The sequence below is a fragment of the Helianthus annuus genome, chromosome 3 (genome assembly GCF_002127325.2).
Source record: "Helianthus annuus cultivar XRQ/B chromosome 3, HanXRQr2.0-SUNRISE, whole genome shotgun sequence".
In the NCBI taxonomy this organism is placed as follows: Eukaryota; Viridiplantae; Streptophyta; class Magnoliopsida; order Asterales; family Asteraceae; genus Helianthus; species Helianthus annuus.
The window spans coordinates 82,066,718-82,088,028 of NC_035435.2; the positions used below are offsets into that span (position 1 = coordinate 82,066,718).

General features: G+C 40.9%; 1 protein-coding gene across 1 annotated transcript; it reads right to left on the bottom strand.

Annotated features, from left to right (window-relative positions):
• Window positions 1-20,360: 20,360 nt before the first annotated feature.
• On the bottom strand, window positions 20,361-21,091 carry LOC110927838 (cysteine-rich repeat secretory protein 38-like). Its single transcript, XM_022171207.2, has one exon. It carries the CDS (start codon window positions 21,054-21,056, stop codon window positions 20,385-20,387), a length of 672 nt encoding a protein of 223 aa, XP_022026899.2. The 5' UTR covers window positions 21,057-21,091; the 3' UTR covers window positions 20,361-20,384.
• Between the last annotated feature and the right edge of the window lie 220 nt (window positions 21,092-21,311).

Sequence of the window (21,311 nt, forward strand, 5' to 3'; positions counted from 1 at the left end):
TAAGGTATAACCTCGGAAGGTTATTCCCTATACAACTATGGTCACAAAACATGTTTGGTCGGATCCTAATGATCGACCAAACGGGTCTAGTTCGAAAGTCTAAGCGGTTGTTTAGACCGCTTGACTTACGACTTTACATAAGCATTAAACCTAAAGTGACGAGCTAAACATGTTTAAAACATGTTTAACAAGGTTTGAAAACAAGTTAGATATCAAAACAGACGGTTTTGATATCCAAGAATAGTTTGGTTACAAAATACGCTTAAATACGCATTTTGGCCGAAACTACGACTCGTCACTACACCTAATCAACGTGGTAATCAGTAGGTATAGTCACTTGGGACTATAACCATCGTGATTACGCTCACGTTGCGAAGTTCAAACGAACTTCGTGTTGACCATAAACAGGTCAAAGCTGAAAGTCAAACGTCACGCTTAGAAAAGCATAAAAGAACGAAAGAATACTTACAACGGGTCCAACAAATGGAAGTTTGATCCAATTATTCTCAGGTATGAAGTGAAATCACTCCAACTTAGAGAACAAATCAGATCAAGTGTGGGTTTTAAGTGAAATGGGTGGGGGTATTTATTGTTTTTGGAGAGCCGTTAAGATCGTTCCTCGATTCCTGAGCTTCGATCATGGCCTTACACTTGCACCCAATGATTTGTGAAACCATGGGAACCCCATAACCAGCCCCTAGAATCAAAGAAACCATTTGCAAATCATGGGAACAGCTGGATCAAGCTGGAAATGAAATCAACTGAAATGGTGTAGGCTTACGGACCGCATCCACAAACCCATACGGTCCGCATGGGACCTGCAGACCAGGCACTTTCACAATTTGGCAGGTTTAGTCCCTGAAGCCCCAAACTTGATTTTTGATGCATTTTTGGCACGTTCAAGCCCCGATAACCTCATTTCAAGGCTCTAAAATGACGTTAAAGTATAGGGAACTCAAAACATGCTCAAAAACATCTCAGATGTCGGTTCGTTTGGTAGTACGGTTGCGTTGTTCGGTTAATTACGACGGGAGTCGTAACGAACGCAAAAACGATCAAAAAGCGACGAATGGAATTTTATTATGCCAATCACTAAAATAAAATATTTTAATGATGACATAAATTTTCGGATGTCCGGATATATTCAGAACGTAAGATATGCGCGAAAATGCAAACTTATGCACTTTTTGACGCTTTTAGTCCCTATTGATTAAGAAAGTTTATTTTAGCACACCGAACGCCTCAAAGCCTATTTCTAAGCTATGTAAAGGATATTTATGGTATGTTTAACTTATGATCAAGTTCCGGAATGTTCGTTATCACACGAATCGGCATACTTTCGCAATTTGACACAAATAGTCCCTGCTATCGAATAAACTTGATTTCGACACACCAAACCATCCGAAACTTATTTCTAAGTTATATAAGGGTTGTTTAAGGTATGTTAAGCCTATTTCACTATTCCGGAGTGTTTGTTGCATTAAACTAGTTATATTTACGGGTAAACTATTGAATGGGGAAAATAAAGATCGAATTAGTTATTTGTAAATGGGTTTTGACTTTTCATATATAAACTGTACAATTGACCAATAGTGAAAAGGGTATTTTAGGCATTTAGTCATCTAATTAAGCATATATACAAACTCTATACTATATTTTCTTTCGATAGTAGGGTGAAGTAGCCACTGTGGGGTAGCCAACTTGATAGAGGCACATGTCTCTTTAAAGGGGAGAATTATTGGTGTAAATAAGTAACATTTGTTGTTAAAAAAGTAGGGTGAAGCAAGCAGGTATATATATTTTTTTAGATAGTAGGGTGAAGCAAGCGTGTATTGTGACACTTGTGCCTCTGCGACCATCAAACAAATATCAAATCAATGAAATATTGTATTTCATACTTGGGATTTGTATAAATATGTGTATCATGTGCACATATCAATTCATGTTCGATTTCGAGCTTTAAATCGCTTTCTAGAAGGTTATACGCAAACTGATGTGTAAATATAACCAGTTTAATGCGACAAACACTCGGGGATAGTGACATAGGCTCAACATACCTTAAATAACCTTTACATAACTTAGAAATAAGTTTTGGATGGTTTAGTGTGTCGAAATCAAGTTTGTTCGATCGCAGGGACTATTTGCATCAAACTGCGAAACTATACCGATTTGTATAGTAACGAATGTTCCGGAACTTGATCATAAGTTAAACATGCCCTAAATATACTTTACATAGCTTAGATATAGGCTTTGAGGTGTTTTGGTGCGCAAAAATAAACTTATTGATCAACAGGGACTAAAAGCGTCAAAAAGTGCCCAAATGACCAGATTCATGGGTTGTTTATTTGCCACTGAATGTTCCATTCAGAGGAAACCTTTGAACCGGTCAGAGGAATAAGTGTTTGGTTTGGTAAAAAGCCCACCTCTAAATGGTTCTATTAAGATCTGATTCATTCAGATTTTATTAGTCGCTGAATGAAAGTTCTCTAAAAAATACCCTTTGCCCTAAAAAAAGAAACCTGTACATCGACGCCTCCATCTCCATCTCCACCTCCTTCCTCCACCGGCCCCCACCACGTCGCACCTGCTCCACCTCGCCGGCCTTCTCCACCACGTCGCACCTCTCCTCTGCCGCTGTTGTCTACCAGGTATGTTCCGATCTTCAGCCAATGTTCCGATCTTGATTGTTCCGATCTTCAGCCAATGTTCCGATCTTGATTGTTCCGATCTTCAGCCAATGTTCCGATCTTGATTGTTTTTGTTTCATAAAAATGGGTTCTTTATTTGTGGGTTTGATTTCTTGTTTTGATTTTGCTCCCCTTATTTGCAGAAAGTTGCGATTGTAATATTGCTCCAATTAATGGCCATATTGACTTGTATATTCTAGCCACCGTTAATTCCTAGCCACGTATATATTTCTTGTTTTGATTTTGCTCCCCTTATTTGAAGATATACAGTAATATATTAATGTAGTGAATACAGACCACTAAACAAAAACAACTATATTTCATTCAACACAAATTAGTTCAGATGGGTAAAAATGCCATTTTACACATTCATTCAGAGGTGCAACCAAACAACACTTTACTGGTTCAGCACTTACTGGTTCAGAGCCTCTTACCCATTCAGATCTTTTATGCATTCAGCACTTATTGGTTTAGATGTTGCCAAACAGCCCCTCATTGTATCTAGTCCAATTTTGATGTTTTGATGGTTTTAACCCCTAGTTTTGCATTCTATGGGCTAAAATTTAATGTTATTTCATATACCCTTGTATTGCAATACAATGTGCCCACATGGAGGGTCAAGATCAAGGCACAAAATGCGAGAAACGATCCTAACGGTTCTCCGAAATCTATAAATACCCAAGCTCTCATTCCATTTTCCTCACATCTTGATCTGATTTTATGCTCTAAGTTGAAGCTTTATGCTTCATACCAAAGTATTTAGATCAAGTTCTTCCTAGCTTGGACCCGTTGTAAGTTTCTTTCATGCTTTTATGCGTTTTTAAGCATGAAAGTCAAACTGTGTTTGACTTTCTGCTTTGACCAGTCTTTGGTCAACATGAAGTTCGTTTGAACTTCGCAACGTGAGCGTAATCATGATGGTTGTAGTCCCTTGACTATACCTACTGATTACCACGTTGATTAGGTGTAGTGACGAGTCATAGTTTCGGTCAAAATGCGTATTCATGCGTATTTTGCAACCAAACTATTCTTGGGTATCAAAACCTTTTTTTTTATATCAAACTTGTTTTCTAACTTCGTTAAACATGTTTTAACATGTTTAACTCGTCACTTTTAGTTTAGTGCTTATATAGGGTCGTAAGATAAGCGGTCTAAACAACCGCTTAGACTTTCGAACCCGACCCGTTTGGTCGATCATTAGGATCCGACCAAGCATTTATTGTGACCATGGTTGTAGGGAATAACCTTCCGGGGTTATACCTTATGGTCACTTCGTTTAAGTAGTTGTATGATAGGTAATTTATATGCCTTAGGAAAATGACCAAAATGCCCTTTTTATGCATAAAATTCATTTTAAGCATATGTAACATAAATTTTGGCATCTAAACTCATTAGGAAACATTATTAGACATGTTAAGGCATATAATACTTGTCATGGGAGGCGGTCCGAACGAGTTTTACGCGAACGACGCGTTAAAGTAGCGTAAGCTACCTTAACGAGTCGTACTGGGTCGTAAGCACTTAGGTTAGGTTTCATTTTAGTATGTAGGCTTTGTTAAACCATGTCATATGAGTTCCAATACTCATTTGGTTTACGAAACCTCATTTTATCCGATCCTCTGATTTAGGTCCGGTTTATTAACATAGTTACTTATATTAGGTGCCGTTTGATTTCCGTGATCCCTCTAGCCTTGCTTGGTTGTTGTCAAGACTTCTAAGCATCCTCAAGTGAGTACATAGTCCCCTCTTTTACTGTTTTCAAATTGTTTTGGGGTGAAACACATGTGCCTACTTGTTACTTTCATGGTTTTCATATCATATGCTTGTTATGTTCATTAGTACGTATATAGTACATGATTTCATTATGTTTTGCTATGTATGTTCTTTTAGCATGCTAGCACATTGATTTTTATATATTACATTTTGTTGCATATGTTCTTCCAGCACATGGACACATTGTTTTACATTTTTGAATTGTTTAAACCGTTGTAATTGTTTGGTCTATGTGAGCCATTTGAAAATGTTGATTTATGTGAACCGTTTGAATCTGATTGATTGTGTGAACCGTTTGAATCTGATTGATTATGTGAACCGTTGGGTTAGGGAAGTGATTAGGTAACGGGGCGAGTGTAATGTGTTAAAAGCATGGTGGATACGCCGCTGTTACTTCCTATATATAAGTGCTTTTAACACATTATATATCGCTGCGTTAACAAGATCACTTGGGTAAGCTTATCCAAACGAAGTTATATTACAAGTTTTTTTTAATAATATAAACCATACGAGTTTTATTAACGAGTTTTTACGGGATGTATTACAATTGGATTTAATAAAATAAAGGTTTTGGGTTAAGAATCATGGCTACGAGATTTTATAAAGTATAACCAACTTGATTTGAGTTGGTTAGTTTTGTCGCAATACTATACTTTTCAAAACAAGGTTTTTAGTTAGGTATTGCAACATGTAAACTAGCCATGGATCAGACACTCACATAAAACCTATGTACTCGTCGGCATTTTTATGCTGACGTATTTTCACATGTGTTTTCAGGTACCATAGTTGGTGATATTTGATGATAATATTGATGCATGCTCACATAGGAACGAACGAGGCCTTGGTGACTTAATAATAACGAAAGTCTATTTGTTCATGTTTTGTTTCCGATTTTCAATGTAATGTAAAACATTTAATTCAATAAAACAAAATATCAACCCATGTGTTATGAAACAATGATTCTGTTACAACACTCCCTGACGTTTCCGCCACAATTTTTTGTTTTACGTCGTCGGGGAGTGACATGTATGCTGGAATCTCTAAAAGAGAAAACTGAAAGTCTAAAAAAATTAATGAGTTTTGGGTTTTAAAAGAGTAAAGTACATGGTAGTTTTTCAAAATGTTGGATTTTGTCCTTAGCTTTCTAAAAGTATACGAATGGTCTATGTAGTTTGTACTCTAAAGGTTTCAAGAGGTCCAAGTTATCGAATGTTTTACAAAGTGCAAACGACAAGACCATCTATGTATTTCTGACAAAAGTTGGGGATTAAATGTGTTCCAATGTATAGACCGTAAGAACCATCCGTATACTTTTGGAAAGCTAGGGACCAAATCTAAAATTTTGAAAACCAGAAAGACCATTCGTGTGGTTTTAAAAAGTGAGATGTCTCTCTTTTACGTATTCCATACTTACAAATCGTCTAGGTTTTAAAATTAGGGATTTTTACATATTTCCACTTCCTAAGAAGTTTTATTACATATTTCCCCAACCCCTAAATTTAATTACATATTTCCCCTTTATAAAGAAGTCTTGTTACATATTTCCCCACCTAACGAAGCCTTATTACATATTTTTTCAATCTCTAAATTTAATTACATGTTTCACTTTCCTAAACCCCATGTATTACACATTTATCCATTTCATTAAAAATACTCTTATAGAATTACTATTTTACCCTTAGTGAGTTTATGAAACGACTACTTACATATTTCCCATTCATTAGAAATGTTGACTAAGTCAAAGGCGGAGGTCGCTCGTTATATAAAGTAATTTAATAATATGCATATAAACTCAGTGCCTATGAATTTAATTTAGACAATTTTTGAACCACAACAGCAACACTGGTTGTCGCAACTCTCGTCTAAACCACAGCAGCAACATGCTGCTAAACTTTTTATTTTCTTTGATGTAACGAGCGACCTCCGCCTTTGACTTAGTCAACATTTCTAATGAATGCGAAATATGTAATTAGTTATTTAATAAACCCATTAAGGGTAAAATAGTAATTCTATAAGAGTATTTTTAATGAAATGGATAAATATGTAATATATAGGGTTTAAGAAGATGAACTATGTAATTAAACGAGTTGGTGTTAACCCACGCGTTGCGGCGGGATGTAGATTTTTATATCAGTGATTATCTGGCCGGCATTACTCGTATGGGAAATTAGTTCATTACGGTAATGTAATTTGCTATAGCAACAAAAAGATAAAACCCAAATCCCTAAAAGGATACAACGGTGAACAAAATATAATTCTAAAACCTGAAAAGTTGAAGAAAGCGAAAGCTAAACAACATATTTGGATTCGTGTTTACCCAAATCCCTAAAAGGATAAAACGGTGTACAAAATATAACTCTAAAACGTGGAAAGTTGAAGAAAGCGAAAGCTAAATAATATATTTGGATTCGTATTTCTTATATTTAAAGTTGATCCTTAACTAAACATGTTGATCTTTTAAACGGAATATGATTCGATACGTGAAATTAAAAACTACAAAATATCAACAATAACTATTTTGCACCGCAAAAACCACACAAAAGATTTGAAATCCCCTTTAATCAAAAGAAAAATGCATAACAGAACATACATATATTGATTGAAAACTTAATGCTTCAATAAGTTTCCCAGAAAAAGTAGTGGGAAATACCACAGAAACTCCCCTTCCCCATGATCCCTCGTTATCTTCTCCGATTGAATTCCCATGATTCAAATTACTGTTTCTGGACAAATAAAATATATAAAAAACACCAATAAAACATTACAATAGAAGCAACAGGAAGATATACCGTCACCGCCATCAGTGGCGGACTCAGGAATTTTTTCATGGGGGTGCGGAACATTTTTAAAATTTTTAGGCCCTAAGGTATATAAGTAAAAAAAATTGGTTCGTATCGGGTCGGTTCGAGTCAGGTCGGGTCATGTAAAACAAAAAACATCAAACTAAATTTACCTCGTTAAAACGGTTCCCAAATTCTTGATTTTGAAAATCCACATCAACGAATTCGGAAGATGTATCAACTTTCCTCTTGAGAAATCGCGCCATAACGTCCCTACTCATGGTTCCTATCGGCTATCACAAACAAATTGATCTATAATTTCATGGCTCCATAACATATTACATAATGTATCAAGTATTCAAGCCCTAGAAATCATAATGTAAATCACACTAAAAATCATCTAAACATCGTATACATCATTAAAAAAAATAAAAATAAAAAACCCAAACATCAGGTCTGATCGTATATAACCCACCACAAAAAAGACAAAATATCATCATCATCACTAACAAAATATAAATATATAACCCACCACAAAATCAAATATCATCACTAACAACAACAAGAAGCACATGTCTCCTGCCATCGAAAAATCACTTCCGGTGGCCACCGGTTACGTCCCACCCCACAAAAATCAACCAAAAATCATAAAAAAAATCAACCAAAAATCAACAAAAATAACAAAGAAACTTACCCGTGTTTGATCGGCAGTGATATGATGACTGATTATGGTGGTATGCGGCTGTTGTTGTCGCTGATGTTCTGATCGCTGGCGTGCGTGCAGGGAGGATAGAGAGCGGGAGAGAATATGTAAGGGTTTTGGGCTTGTTTATTTTATTTTAGTTTGAAATATTGTAGATTTGTTGGGTTTGTTTATTGGGCTAAGACTTAGTAGTGAGCTGGTTAAAGGTATTGGGTATTTGGGTTTAGTTATTTAGGTATTAAAAGGTATATAATTTAGGTAGTGTTTTAAAAAAATAAGAGTTTACTAAAAAAATTTAAAATATAAATTGATAACACTTTTTACCTAAGGGGTGCGGACGAAAAATTCCAACGGGTGTGGACAGAAAATTCTATGGGGTGCGGACAAAAAATTTCAAGGGGTGCGTACCGGATTTTCGATAGAACTTAGCACTAAAAATTTTTTTCCTGGGGGTGCGCCCGCCCACCTTGGGCCAAGCTTAAACCCGCCCCTTGTCACACCCCCAAAATCCACCCGCGGAGTATCACCGCTTGAGAGTGTGACTGACCAGGATCAAGCCATCAATCATATCAAATATAGCATTTAATAATAAAAGTAATCAATGTAATTCATCATGACATGATTGACGTTCCAAAACCAAACATCGTTTAAATAGCGGAAGCATAGTATGTAATCTCAAAATAGTTATAAGTTCAGAATAAATTCATGATCCGTATCCCACAACGACCTGCTCCTCCCTGTGCAAGCTCCATAAAGTACCTAAGGTCCTGCAAGGCATGCAGCAAATAATCAACAACTAGTTGAGCGAGTTCACAGAAAGTAAGTTCATAACGTAGTGTATAAGTATAGCTAGTGGGGGCTTCCCATACTAGTGTGTACTAAAGGTGGGGGCTTCCCAAACCTTGTGTTCATAATACTGGTGGGGGCTTCCCATGTTTATCCTGGCTAATGAGGGCTTCTCATTAACGGTACTTACTAGACTAACTTCCGACCATGTGTTCTTCTTTACCGAGAACAGGGATACGTACTGGGTCACGTAGGCTTTACGTGACGTGCCCTTCCCCGAGGACATGGTACGCGTGGGGGCTACGTAGGCTTTACGCAGCGTGGCCTTCCGACCTGGAAGCCAGTGGATGGTATTGGGTTACGTAGGCTTTACGTAACGTGTCCTCCCGACCCGGGAGACAAATGGCAAATACTGGGTTACGTAGGCTTTACGTAACGTGTCCTGACTAACCTGAGGACGATGGTCTATAGTCTAGAGAATGCGTAAGTACGAGTAACTCTTTTAACAATAACATTTCCAACCCAATTCCCAACCCGGGAATCCCATGCCTTGGCTGTGTGAACTCACCTTGGTTTGCTCGGCAGATACACAAATACAAGACTCTTGAACTAAGGGTGGTCAACCACGTCCTAACAGGGTTACCACACAAGTCAGGTTCGTATAAAACACGTAGGTTACTAACACGTATCGATCATGGCAACGAACACGTATTCCAATAGCAGCCCAAAGCAAACAGTTAAACAAATAGCCAAGTGTCCGGCCCAATCAGTTGGGCCTGTAATAGTAAAAGTCCAATAGCAAACAGTCCACAAATCAAATCATTGGGCCCGTGACAGTGAAGGCCCAAACAGTGTGCGTGTAAATGGTGGTCTCGAGTCGCAACCGGCGATCTCGAGTCGCAACCGAGGATTACGAGTCATATCAGGAGATTACGAGTCGCAACAGTAGGTTGCGAGTCGCAATGGTTGGTCTCGGTTCATCATGGTCCGGTTACAAGTCGCAACGGGACTCGCAACCGTGGTCTCGGCTTGTGCTGTTGTGGTCTCGAGTCGAGACTGTGAGGTTTCGAGTCGCAATCTGAGTCGCAACCGTGTGTGTAACTGGTTTCCATAATTCCTGCATTGACTTATCCGTGATTCTAGCAAACATCTAAGGTAGTTTCGAAATCAGATCAATCACAGAAATTTATCAACAGTTTCATATCAACAATAGATCATGTTCATAGCAATTTCATATTATTAAGAACAGTAACAATCCATTCCAACCACATGAAATCGGAATACCACACAAGCCTTATACCGAATCCTTAACTATCATGCATCCTAGCCGATTAACAACATATTCTCGGCAATTCAATCAGTAATCAGCCCATGAACATCATTAACTTATGAACCGTATCATCATACTAACATGCCACTTAAAACACATGTGCAAATATAATCATCACAGCCGGTTACAAACATCAATACGGATCGAATAACAAATCACTCATGCAACCTATTACGTATGTAATCATGATCACCATTTACAGAAGTCGATTCACGAGAACACAAACAATTTCAAACATGACAAGTACTAACCGAATTAGAGAAGAAAAGAGGGTGATCCGAATTGTGGAGGCTCTTGCCGTCGGGTTCCAAGCAAACGAGAGGGAGGTAGAGAGCAAGTAGGGTTGTGTGTGTTTGTGTTGCAAAACAATAAACAAAACCCTTAAACTCGGTTTTGTGTTGCGAGTGGGGGAGTGGGCCGAGCCCATCCGGTTATCTAATGGAGTCCGATTTCAAAGTGTGGCCCAAAAGGGCTTGTGTGACCGGTTATAAGGTGCAATCGGGTTTTAGTGTGTGGTTTGGGTTCGTGTACACACAACATACACACATAAGGCACATAACATCATAACATTCAATAGCATCAAAGTTTGTAAAATCATAACACGTTCACGTATGTTACACAATGATAGGTCTAAAGTTCGAGTTGTCACATTATCCCCAACTAATTGGAAATTTCGTCCCGAAATTTGGTATGCACTCACTGAGGAAGCTAGGTAAACTGTATTGTTCACTGATTTTCCTGGGGTGTCACATCCTCCCCCCGTTGATCTGGAATTTCGTCCCGAAATTCCGAAGTAGTAGCTTCAGCCTCAGTAGTGGTAGCATTGGTTTCGAATAACTGGGGGTACTTTTCTGTCATCCTGTCTTCGCGTTCCCAGGTGTACTCTGGGCCACGTTTGGAGTTCCAACGAACTCGGACAAGAGGGATTCTCTTGTGTTTGAGGACCTTTACATCCCGGCCCGTGATTTCTACTGGTTCCTCGACGAACTGCAATCGCTCGTCGATAGTGAGTTCCTTAAAAGGAATGATGAGGTTTTCATCTGATAGGCACTTCTTTAAGTTCGATACATGAAAAACATTGTGAACTGCCCCGAGTTCAGCTGGTAAATTCAACTTGTAGGCTACCTTGCCAATCTTTTCTATAATTTCGAATGGTCCGACGTATCGCGGATTCAGTTTGCCCCGTTTGCCAAAACGAACCACACCCTTCCAGGGTGAAACTTTCAATAAAACCCGGTCCCCGACCTCAAATTCCAATGGCTTTCTACGCTTGTCCGCGTAGGCTTTCTGACGGTCGCGTGCTGCCGCCATGCGTTGTCGTATCTGTGCAATCTTTTCTGTGGCGTCCACTACAATCTCTGGACCCGTAATCTGACTATCCCCCACCTCTGCCCAGCAGAGGGGTGACCGGCATTTACGCCCGTACAATGCCTCGAATGGAGCAGCTTGGATGCTGGTGTGATAACTGTTATTGTAAGAAAACTCCACCAAAGGGAGGTGCTTTTCCCAGCCGTTGCCGAAATCGATAACGCATGCCCGAAGCATGTCTTCAAGTGTTTGAATCGTACGCTCAGACTGCCCATCCGTCTGAGGATGATATGCTGTGCTCATGTCTAACCGTGAGCCGAAAGATTTATGCATCGCTTGCCATAGCTCTGACGTGAATCGTGCATCGCGATCCGAAATGATAGATGTGGGCACCCCGTGCCTCGAGACAACTTCTTTAAGATAGACGTCTGCGAGAGTGGAGAACTTGTCCGTTTCCTTAATCGGCAGGAAGTGTGCAGACTTGGTGAGTCGATCAACTATGACCCATATTGTATCGTTCCCACGCTGGGATCTAGGTAGGCCTGTAACGAAATCCATGGAAATTTCTTCCCATTTCCATTGAGGTATCTTAGGCTGCTGAAGTAGGCCAGCTGGTTTCTGATATTCAACCTTGACTCTCGCACAGGTGAAGCACTTTCCAACGTACGTAGCAATGTGGGCCTTCATACTAGGCCACCAATAAGTAGTGCTGATATCGTGGTACATTTTATCCGACCCTGGATGTACCGAATAGCGAGACTTGTGAGCTTCATTCATTACAAGTTCGCGTAAACCGCCATAGAGAGGGACCCAAATCCGGCCCGTTACATAGTAGGCGCCGTCTGCCTTCTGTTCCATCTGTTGTCGTGAGCCGCGTAAGGCTTCAGCCTTGACGTTTTCGGGCTTCAGTGCTTCTGTCTGAGCAGCTCGTATCTGAGCAGGAAGGCTAGACTGAATCGTAAGCTGTAGCGCTCGCACGCGCTTCGGTATAGTGTCCTTTCGACTAAGGGCATCAGCCACAACATTGGCTTTGCCTGGATGATACTTGATAGCGCATTCGTAGTCGTTAAGTAACTCGACCCATCGTCGTTGACGCATGTTTAAATCCTTCTGCTTAAGGATATGCTCGAGACTCCTGTGATCGGTGTAAATCGTGCACCTGGTACCGTACAGGTAGTGTCGCCATATCTTAAGCGCGAAAACAACAGCTCCCAGCTCTAAATCGTGCGTCGTGTAGTTCCGTTCATGAATCTTTAATTGACGAGAGGCGTAAGCGATAACCTTGTCGCGCTGCATTAATACACATCCAAGTCCCCGAATGGATGCATCACAATAAACCACGAAGTCGTCTGTGCCCTCTGGCAATGAAAGAATAGGTGCGCTGCAAAGCCTATCCTTTAAGTGCTGAAAAGCAGTCTCCTGGGGCTCTCCCCAGCGATAGGTAACACCCTTCTGTGTCAGTAGCGTAAGCGGCTGAGCAATCTTTGAGAAATCCTTGATAAACCGTCTATAATAACCTGCCAAACCCAAAAATTGGCGTATTTCTGTCGGCGTACGCGGTGCAGGCCAGTTTCTGATCGAATCTACCTTGGATGGATCGACATGGATCCCATCCTTGTTCACCACGTGGCCTAAGAAGTGGACTTCACGAAGCCAGAAGTCGTATTTAGAAAACTTAGCGTACAGCTGTTCCTTTCGAAGGAGTTCCAAAATAAGACGAAGATGCTGCTCGTGTTCCTCCTGACTCTTGGAGTAAATCAGAATGTCGTCGATGAATACTATGACAAACTTGTCGAGATAGGGTTTGCACACCCGGTTCATAAGGTCCATAAATACAGCAGGCGCGTTCGTTAACCCGAATGGCATGACAAGAAACTCGTAGTGGCCGTAACGAGTTCTGAAGGCTGTCTTGGAGACGTCCTCATCCCGGACTCTCAGCTGATGGTACCCAGACCTCAAGTCTATCTTCGAATAGTAGCACGACCCTTGCAACTGGTCGAATAAGTCGTAATGCGCGGAAGAGGGTAACGGTTCTTCACCGTCACCTTGTTGAGTTCACGGTAGTCGATGCACATCCTGAACGTACCGTCTTTCTTTTTCACGAAAAGTACTGGAGCTCCCCAAGGCGAAGAGCTTGGTCGTATGAAACCCTTTTCCAAGAGTTCTTGCAGCTGTTTTGACAGTTCCTCCAATTCTGATGGAGCTAGACGATATGGTGCACGAGCTATGGGTGCTGCTCCTGGAGCGAGCTCGATCTGAAATTCGACCTGACGATGAGGCGGTAAGCCAGGTAAGTCTTCAGGAAACACCTGAGGGTAATCACGTACAATTGGAATATCCTCCAATTGCTTTTCTTTTGCTGATGCGTCTGTAACGAGTGCCAGAATGGCAGTGTGCCCCTTACGTAAGCATTTTTGAGCCTTCAAGAAGGAGATGATGCCAACCACAGCACCACTCTTGTCGCCTTGAACTTCGAGAGGTTCCTGACCAGAACGAGGAATGCGAATAATCTTTTCGCTGCATAAGATTTCTGCCTGGCGTTGGGAAATCCAATCCATCCCAATCACGACGTCGAAACTACCCAAAACTATGGGAATGAGATCAATAGAGAAGGCTTGGCCAGCTAGGATAAGATTACAACCCTGAACTACGTGCGTGGCTTCTAGACTTTTACCGTTAGCTAACTCTACTACATGTTTGGTGGGTAAAAGTGTTGGTGCACGTTTTAGCAGTTGACACGTTTTCACAGACATATAACTTGTATCCGCACCCGAATCAAACAAAACAGTAACGTAAATATTGTCGAGGAGAAACTTACCCATAACAACGTTGGGATCGTTCACTGCGTCTCCTCTTCCCAAAACGAAAGCTCGACCTCTTGCCTCGTTGCCATTATTGTTGTTCCCGCCGTTGTTGTTGCCGTTGCCCTGGTTGTTATTGTTGTTGTTGCGGTTCTGGTTCAACTGAGGGCAATCGCGTTTGAAGTGATCTTCAGCCCCACACTGGAAACATCCCCGGTTTCCACGCTGTGGCTGCTGTTGCTGCTGTTGGTTCTGTGGAGCTGGTTGCTGAGGCTGCTGATTCTGATTTGCAGGCCGTGGACTCCTACAGTCTTTGGCCTCGTGACCCATCTTAAGACACCTTTGACAACGACCCTTGTTACATGGGCCGTGGTGATGCCTGTTGCAGTTGTGGCACCTAGGTTGACTACCCTGATATCTCCTCTGTCTGTGACTACCAGAGGATTGCTGACTAGGACTCTGGTAATGGTCAGTCTTCTGTTGCTGAGCTTGAGACTGAACGGATGCTGAGCCTCTGCTGGAATCTCCATCCCACTTTCTTTTACTGTCACCAGACGTAGCAGGAGTAACCGAGGTGGTGATGTTAGCAGTAGCATTAACACGCTTGGGCAGTTTATTCTGGTCCACTGCCTGATCGGTGATACGGTGAGCGAGGCGTTGGATTTCCTGGATGTTTTCGAGGTTAGCCGACGTCACGTGGCTCTGAATTTCTGGCACCAATCCCTTGAGATACAACTCAATGCGCTTGTATGGAGGGTCCACCATAGTAGGACACAGAACGGCCAGCTCGTTCGACCGTTTTGTATACGCTTCGATTTCTGATCCAACCATTTTCAGGTTATACAGCTCGTCTTCTAGCTTGTGAATATCTTCACGCGTACAGTACTCACGCTTGATGAGTTCCTTGAAATCGTTCCATGGGGTGGCGTTAGCAGCTGCCAACCCTAAGATTTGAACTTGGGCGTTCCACCAAGTCAATGCTATTCCTTCTAAAGTACCGGTGGCAAACTTGACCTTGCGAGCCTCAGGGCACTCGCACATTTCGAATACTGATTCTAGCTTTTCAAACCAGTGGAGGAGTCCCACTGCCCCCTCTGTGCCGCTGAAAGAGTTTGGACGACAGTCCATGAAGTTCTTGAATGTGTAGACAGGCTGCTGCGCGTGTTGACCTATTGTGTATGAATAGGACGAAGTTAAATACGAGAGTTAATGTAGGATCCAAAGATCCTAGTGTGTGCCTATACTGCAGGATATACTACCTGCTTGAGCTGCTGCAACTGCCGCAGCAACTTGAGCTTGAACGAGAGCCTCTAGCTGGGCTTGTGTCATGTTGATTCTTCCAGACATGATCTTCATTGTAACAAGTAGCATAGGTAAGAATAGTTCGCGAATAGGGCGATGACAGAAAAGTGTAAGCACGTAGGGTTTCTCATGCTATGGTATCATGTGTATCTAAGCGTAATGCGAGCAAAGTTCTAAACAGTTCTAGCAAACAGGCAATAAACATAAACCTTATTACCTAGGATGTCGAGTCTTGCACGTGGAGCGAAGCGTCGTTGTGGATCGTTGAGAGCACTGTTCTGGTTATAGTCCGGTTTTAATAAAACGTTTCCCCATATTAAAACCAAGTTCTCTATAACCAATGGCTCTGATACCAATCTGCCACACCCCCAAAATCCACCCGCGGAGTATCACCGCTTGAGAGTGTGACTGACCAGGATCAAGCCATCAATCATATCAAACATAGCATTTAATAATAAAAGTAATCAATGTAATTCATCATGACATGATTGATGTTCCAAAACCAAACATCGTTTAAATAGCGGAAGCATAGTATGTAATCTCAAAATAGTTATAAGTTCAGAATAAATTCATGATCCGTATCCCACAACGACCTGCTCCTCCCTGTGCAAGCTCCATAAAGTACCTAAGGTCCTGCAAGGCATGCAGCAAATAATCAACAACTAGTTGAGCGAGTTCACAGAAAGTACGTTCATAACGTAGTGTATAAGTATAGCTAGTGGGGGCTTCCCATACTAGTGTGTACTAAAGGTGGGGGCTTCCCAAACCTTGTGTTCATAATACTGGTGGGGGCTTCCCATGTTTATCCTGGCTAATGAGGGCTTCTCATTAACGGTACTTACTAGACTAACTTCCGACCATGTGTTCTTCTTTACCGAGAACAGGGATACGTACTGGGTCACGTAGGCTTTACGTGACGTGCCCTTCCCCGAGGACATGGTACGCGTGGGGGCTACGTAGGCTTTACGCAACGTGGCCTTCCGACCTGGAAGCCAGTGGATGGTATTGGGTTACGTAGGCTTTACGTAACGTGTCCTCCCGACCCGGGAGACAAATGGCAAATACTGGGTTACGTAGGCTTTACGTAACGTGTCCTGACTAACCTGAGGACGATGGTCTATAGTCTAGAGAATGCGTAAGTACGAGTAACTCTTTTAACAATAACATTTCCAACCCAATTCCCAACCCGGGAATCCCATGCCTTGGCTGTGTGAACTCACCTTGGTTTGCTCGGCAGATACACAAATACAAGACTCTTGAACTAAGGGTGGTCAACCACGTCCTAACAGGGTTACCACACAAGTCAGGTTCGTATAAAACACGTAGGTTACTAACACGTATCGATCATGGCAACAAACACGTATTCCAATAGCAGCCCAAAGCAAACAGTTAAACAAATAGCCAAGTGTCCGGCCCAATCAGTTGGGCCTGTAATAGTAAAAGTCCAATAGCAAACAGTCCACAAATCAAATCATTGGGCCCGTGACAGTGAAGGCCCAAACAGTGTGCGTGTAAATGGTGGTCTCGAGTCGCAACCGGCGATCTCGAGTCGCAACCGAGGATTACGAGTCATATCAGGAGATTACGAGTCGCAACAGTAGGTTGCGAGTCGCAATGGTTGGTCTCGGTTCATCATGGTCCGGTTACGAGTCGCAACGGGACTCGCAACCGTGGTCTCGGCTTGTGCTGTTGTGGTCTCGAGTCGAGACTGTGAGGTTTCGAGTCGCAATCTGAGTCGCAACCGTGTGTGTAACTGGTTTCCATAATTCCTGCATTGACTTATCCGTGATTCTAGCAAACATCTAAGGTAGTTTCGAAATCAGATCAATCACAGAAATTTATCAACAGTTTCATATCAACAATAGATCATGTTCATAGCAATTTCATATTATTAAGAACAGTAACAATCCATTCCAACCACATGAAATCGGAATACCACACAAGCCTTATACCGAATCCTTAACTATCATGCATCCTAGCCGATTAACAACATATTCTCGGCAATTCAATCAGTAATCAGCCCATGAACATCATTAACTTATGAACCGTATCATCATACTAACATGCCACTTAAAACACATGTGCAAATATAATCATCACAGCCGGTTACAAACATCAATACGGATCGAATAACAAATCACTCATGCAACCTATTACGTATGTAATCATGATCACCATTTACAGAAGTCGATTCACGAGAACACAAACAATTTCAAACATGACAAGTACTAACCGAATTAGAGAAGAAAAGAGGGTGATCCGAATTGTGGAGGCTCTTGCCGTCGGGTTCCAAGCAAACGAGAGGGAGGTAGAGAGCAAGTAGGGTTGTGTGTGTTTGTGTTGCAAAACAATAAACAAAACCCTTAAACTCGGTTTTGTGTTGCGAGTGGGGGAGTGGGCCGAGCCCATCCGGTTATCTAATGGAGTCCGATTTCAAAGTGTGGCCCAAAAGGGCTTGTGTGACCGGTTATAAGGTGCAATCGGGTTTTAGTGTGTGGTTTGGGTTCGTGTACACACAACATACACACATAAGGCACATAACATCATAACATTCAATAGCATCAAAGTTTGTAAAATCATAACACGTTCACGTATGTTACACAATGATAGGTCTAAAGTTCGAGTTGTCACATTATCCCCAACTAATTGGAAATTTCGTCCCGAAATTTGGTATGCACTCACTGAGGAAGCTAGGTAAACTGTATTGTTCACTGATTTTCCTGGGGTGTCACACCCCTGACCGCCATTGTTGTGGACACGTGACGGGTTTTGTCACAACTCGTCGCAGGTATAGCCCACAATCGGACCCGAACCCACGTTAATTAACAGCACGCCGGCGATATAAAAGAATCGATAATCCATCAGAATTGAAATCTAATTCATTGAATAAAATAGGAATTCCGATTACAAAAATCCACATACGCAGTGTACACATGAAAACACGTGCCTTGTTCATACCATAAAAACAAAGAACATATATGAATCACACAACTGCATGTAATTCTTGTAATTGCTACATTCCTCAATCTGAATATACATAATTCAGGGCGGTGTCTACATGATTAAACAAATTTCTTACATCCCCTAATCTGATTATACATAATTCTGGGGTCGTCTACATGATTAAACACATTTCTTGTATTCCCTAATCAGATTATATATAGTTCTGGGAGTCATCTACATGATTAAACGAAAACATATATATCATACTAAATTACTAACAACCCCTATTCAAATCATTCGTCTACAAACCTTACAATTTTATCAAGTCATGGGTCTTTAGTATGCTATCCATCGTTCATTTATTTCTTCTTCCAAATCACGTTTATTTGTCTGTAAGTCTATTTTCTTCGTTTGAACGATGCTAGCGAGAACATACCAGAATCGAAACTTCAGATGGAGAGTGAAAAAATATGGCGCTGATTCAAGGATAAACTGAAGTGCTATTACGGTCTATAACGGAGGAAAATGAAGGTGAGAATCGGCAACAGAAAAATACTAAAACGTCTGAAAAGTGACAGTTACGGTTACCGGAGGATATATGGCAGTGATGGGATGGCGGAACTTGTTCATTTGAATGGTTTTGTCCGGAATGTTTTTACTAGGTGCGTCGGTTTGGCTGTATATTTAAATCAAAGATGTGTATTTAATTTGAATGTGAACTCCAATTGATATGAAGTTAATCGGTGCATCGGTTTCCCGCCGTTTAGTCGGCGCATCAGTTGGTTATGTATATGTTTATTTTAATTTAATGTTGTTGGCAGTTTGTTTAATTGACGAATCACATCGGTTTGGTTACTATATACATATTATTTCCATTTCCATTTTGAAGGAATCGGTGTCCGTTAAATTTTGAATGGGGTACCTTTTATGAAGGGATGTCAAAGGGTTATAATTTATTAAGGAAAAGGTATTAGTAAAGGGTGTGATGTAAGGAGACACAACTTTTGATTTACCCTAAGGCACCTCAAATTACTTTTTGTAATGTAATGTAATGTAATTTAGAGATTGTGGAAATATGTAATAAGCCTTCTTTAGGTGGGAAAATACGTAATAAGGCTTCTTTAGGAAGAGAAAATATGTAATTAAATTTAGAGGTTGGGGAAATATGTAATAAGGCTTCTTAGGGGGGGATATGTAAAAATCCTTTCAAGCAGAATAACCTCAAACAAACCCATAAATTCGATTAGCTGAACCGTCAGTTTTTTTATTTGTTCAGTTATGTTGATTACTACGTTTAAGGATTAGTTAACAGGTGTCTGCTCATCCCTAGTAATATTTGCAAAAGTCCTCATGTCTATAGCATTTTGAAAAAGTCAAACCCAGTACACAGGGCTCCTGCATTTGCGGGGTCCTGGGTTTCGGGCCACTTGAGCCAGATGTATGCATTTTTACCATGTGTTTATGCAAAAGGTGTTTCCATAACTTGAACTCATAACATCCAGCAAGGGCGTAGCTTTGTGGGGCGGGAGGGGGCGGCCGACCCCGAACTTTTCGCTCAATAGTGGAGAGTATGCAGTTTTCATATAGAAATTTTTGGGTATGTACGTTTTTGACCCCCCGGTTTTATACAAATTTTTGGTATATACGTTTTCGACCCCCGGTCGGAAATCTCAAGCTTCGCTACTGACCTCCAGGTCACATTGTAGCAATCTTAGTCGTCTGATGTCAAAAATAATATTCAAATTCTTATGGAAAGATCAAACATAACGGATGACAGCTTCATAGATAGTCACTAAACCAAGTTAATCCATGATGTTTACACAAATAGAGATGAAATCTTTGAGTGAAGAATCATAGTATACTATAAATGTATGAAATATATATATAGGGAACAACAAATAATGTTACAAAGATTTGATTACACTTTTATTCTATTTTATCGTTGAGAATATAATTAAACAATAAGATTAATTAAGCATTTACAAATGGGTAAGTCTCGTATCTAATGTTACAACTCCCCCCAACAACCCTCCCACCTTCTTTCCCATCACAACAACTTGGGAGATCACTGATCGCATTATCTAAACAAGTCTTGCAGTTTCCACTTGAAAGATCCCTAGTGCATTGAACCAGCCCATAAAGCTTCTTTGAACCTTCGAGGTCTATAACTCCAGCCGCGTACATTCTTGGGTCAGCGTACGCTGTGTTCGACAAACTGGTCAACAATCTCTTGGCTTCCAGGTTAAAGAACGTTGGATCACTTACATTGTTTATGTTGAGCAAGTAAAACTTAAACTCGTTGTCTATTTGACCAAAGAAGTTACTACTAGAATATTTCAAGAGGCATTGGTCATACCATATGGTTGCAGCCTTGTTGTTTGGACAACGTTTGCGAATTTCAGCACTAGCGTTAACAAAACAAGAAGCGCAGACTTCGCTTGACACGTCACCCTGACACAAAGACAGACCAAAGGTTTGAGCTTGGTATGGACCCGCGGAGCTCATTCCAAAGCCATTTGGAGGGGTTTTGTAGTGCAAGTTACCTAGGAGTTTGTTCAGGCTTTGATCATAAGGACTATAAGGTGTAAAGTTACCAGAATTTGTGGAACAAAAGTGGTAGAGAGGGTTAGCCCCAATAACCATTTGGACAAAGAGAAATAACAAAAGGACACCGATGTTGAAGGATGAAGACATCTTGTTGTATGAAGAATGATGAGTATGTATGATTTGTTATAAGTGGGTGATGTTGTAGGGTATGCATGCTCTATTTATTGGGTGGCGAACATCGTAACCTAAGAAGTAATACATGGTCAATTGTAAAAGGTTAGACCTTTTCAACTTATGATGTTTTCAACCTTCTGTTGGGTTTTTAATGGTAAGATCTTATGAAAGTGTAAC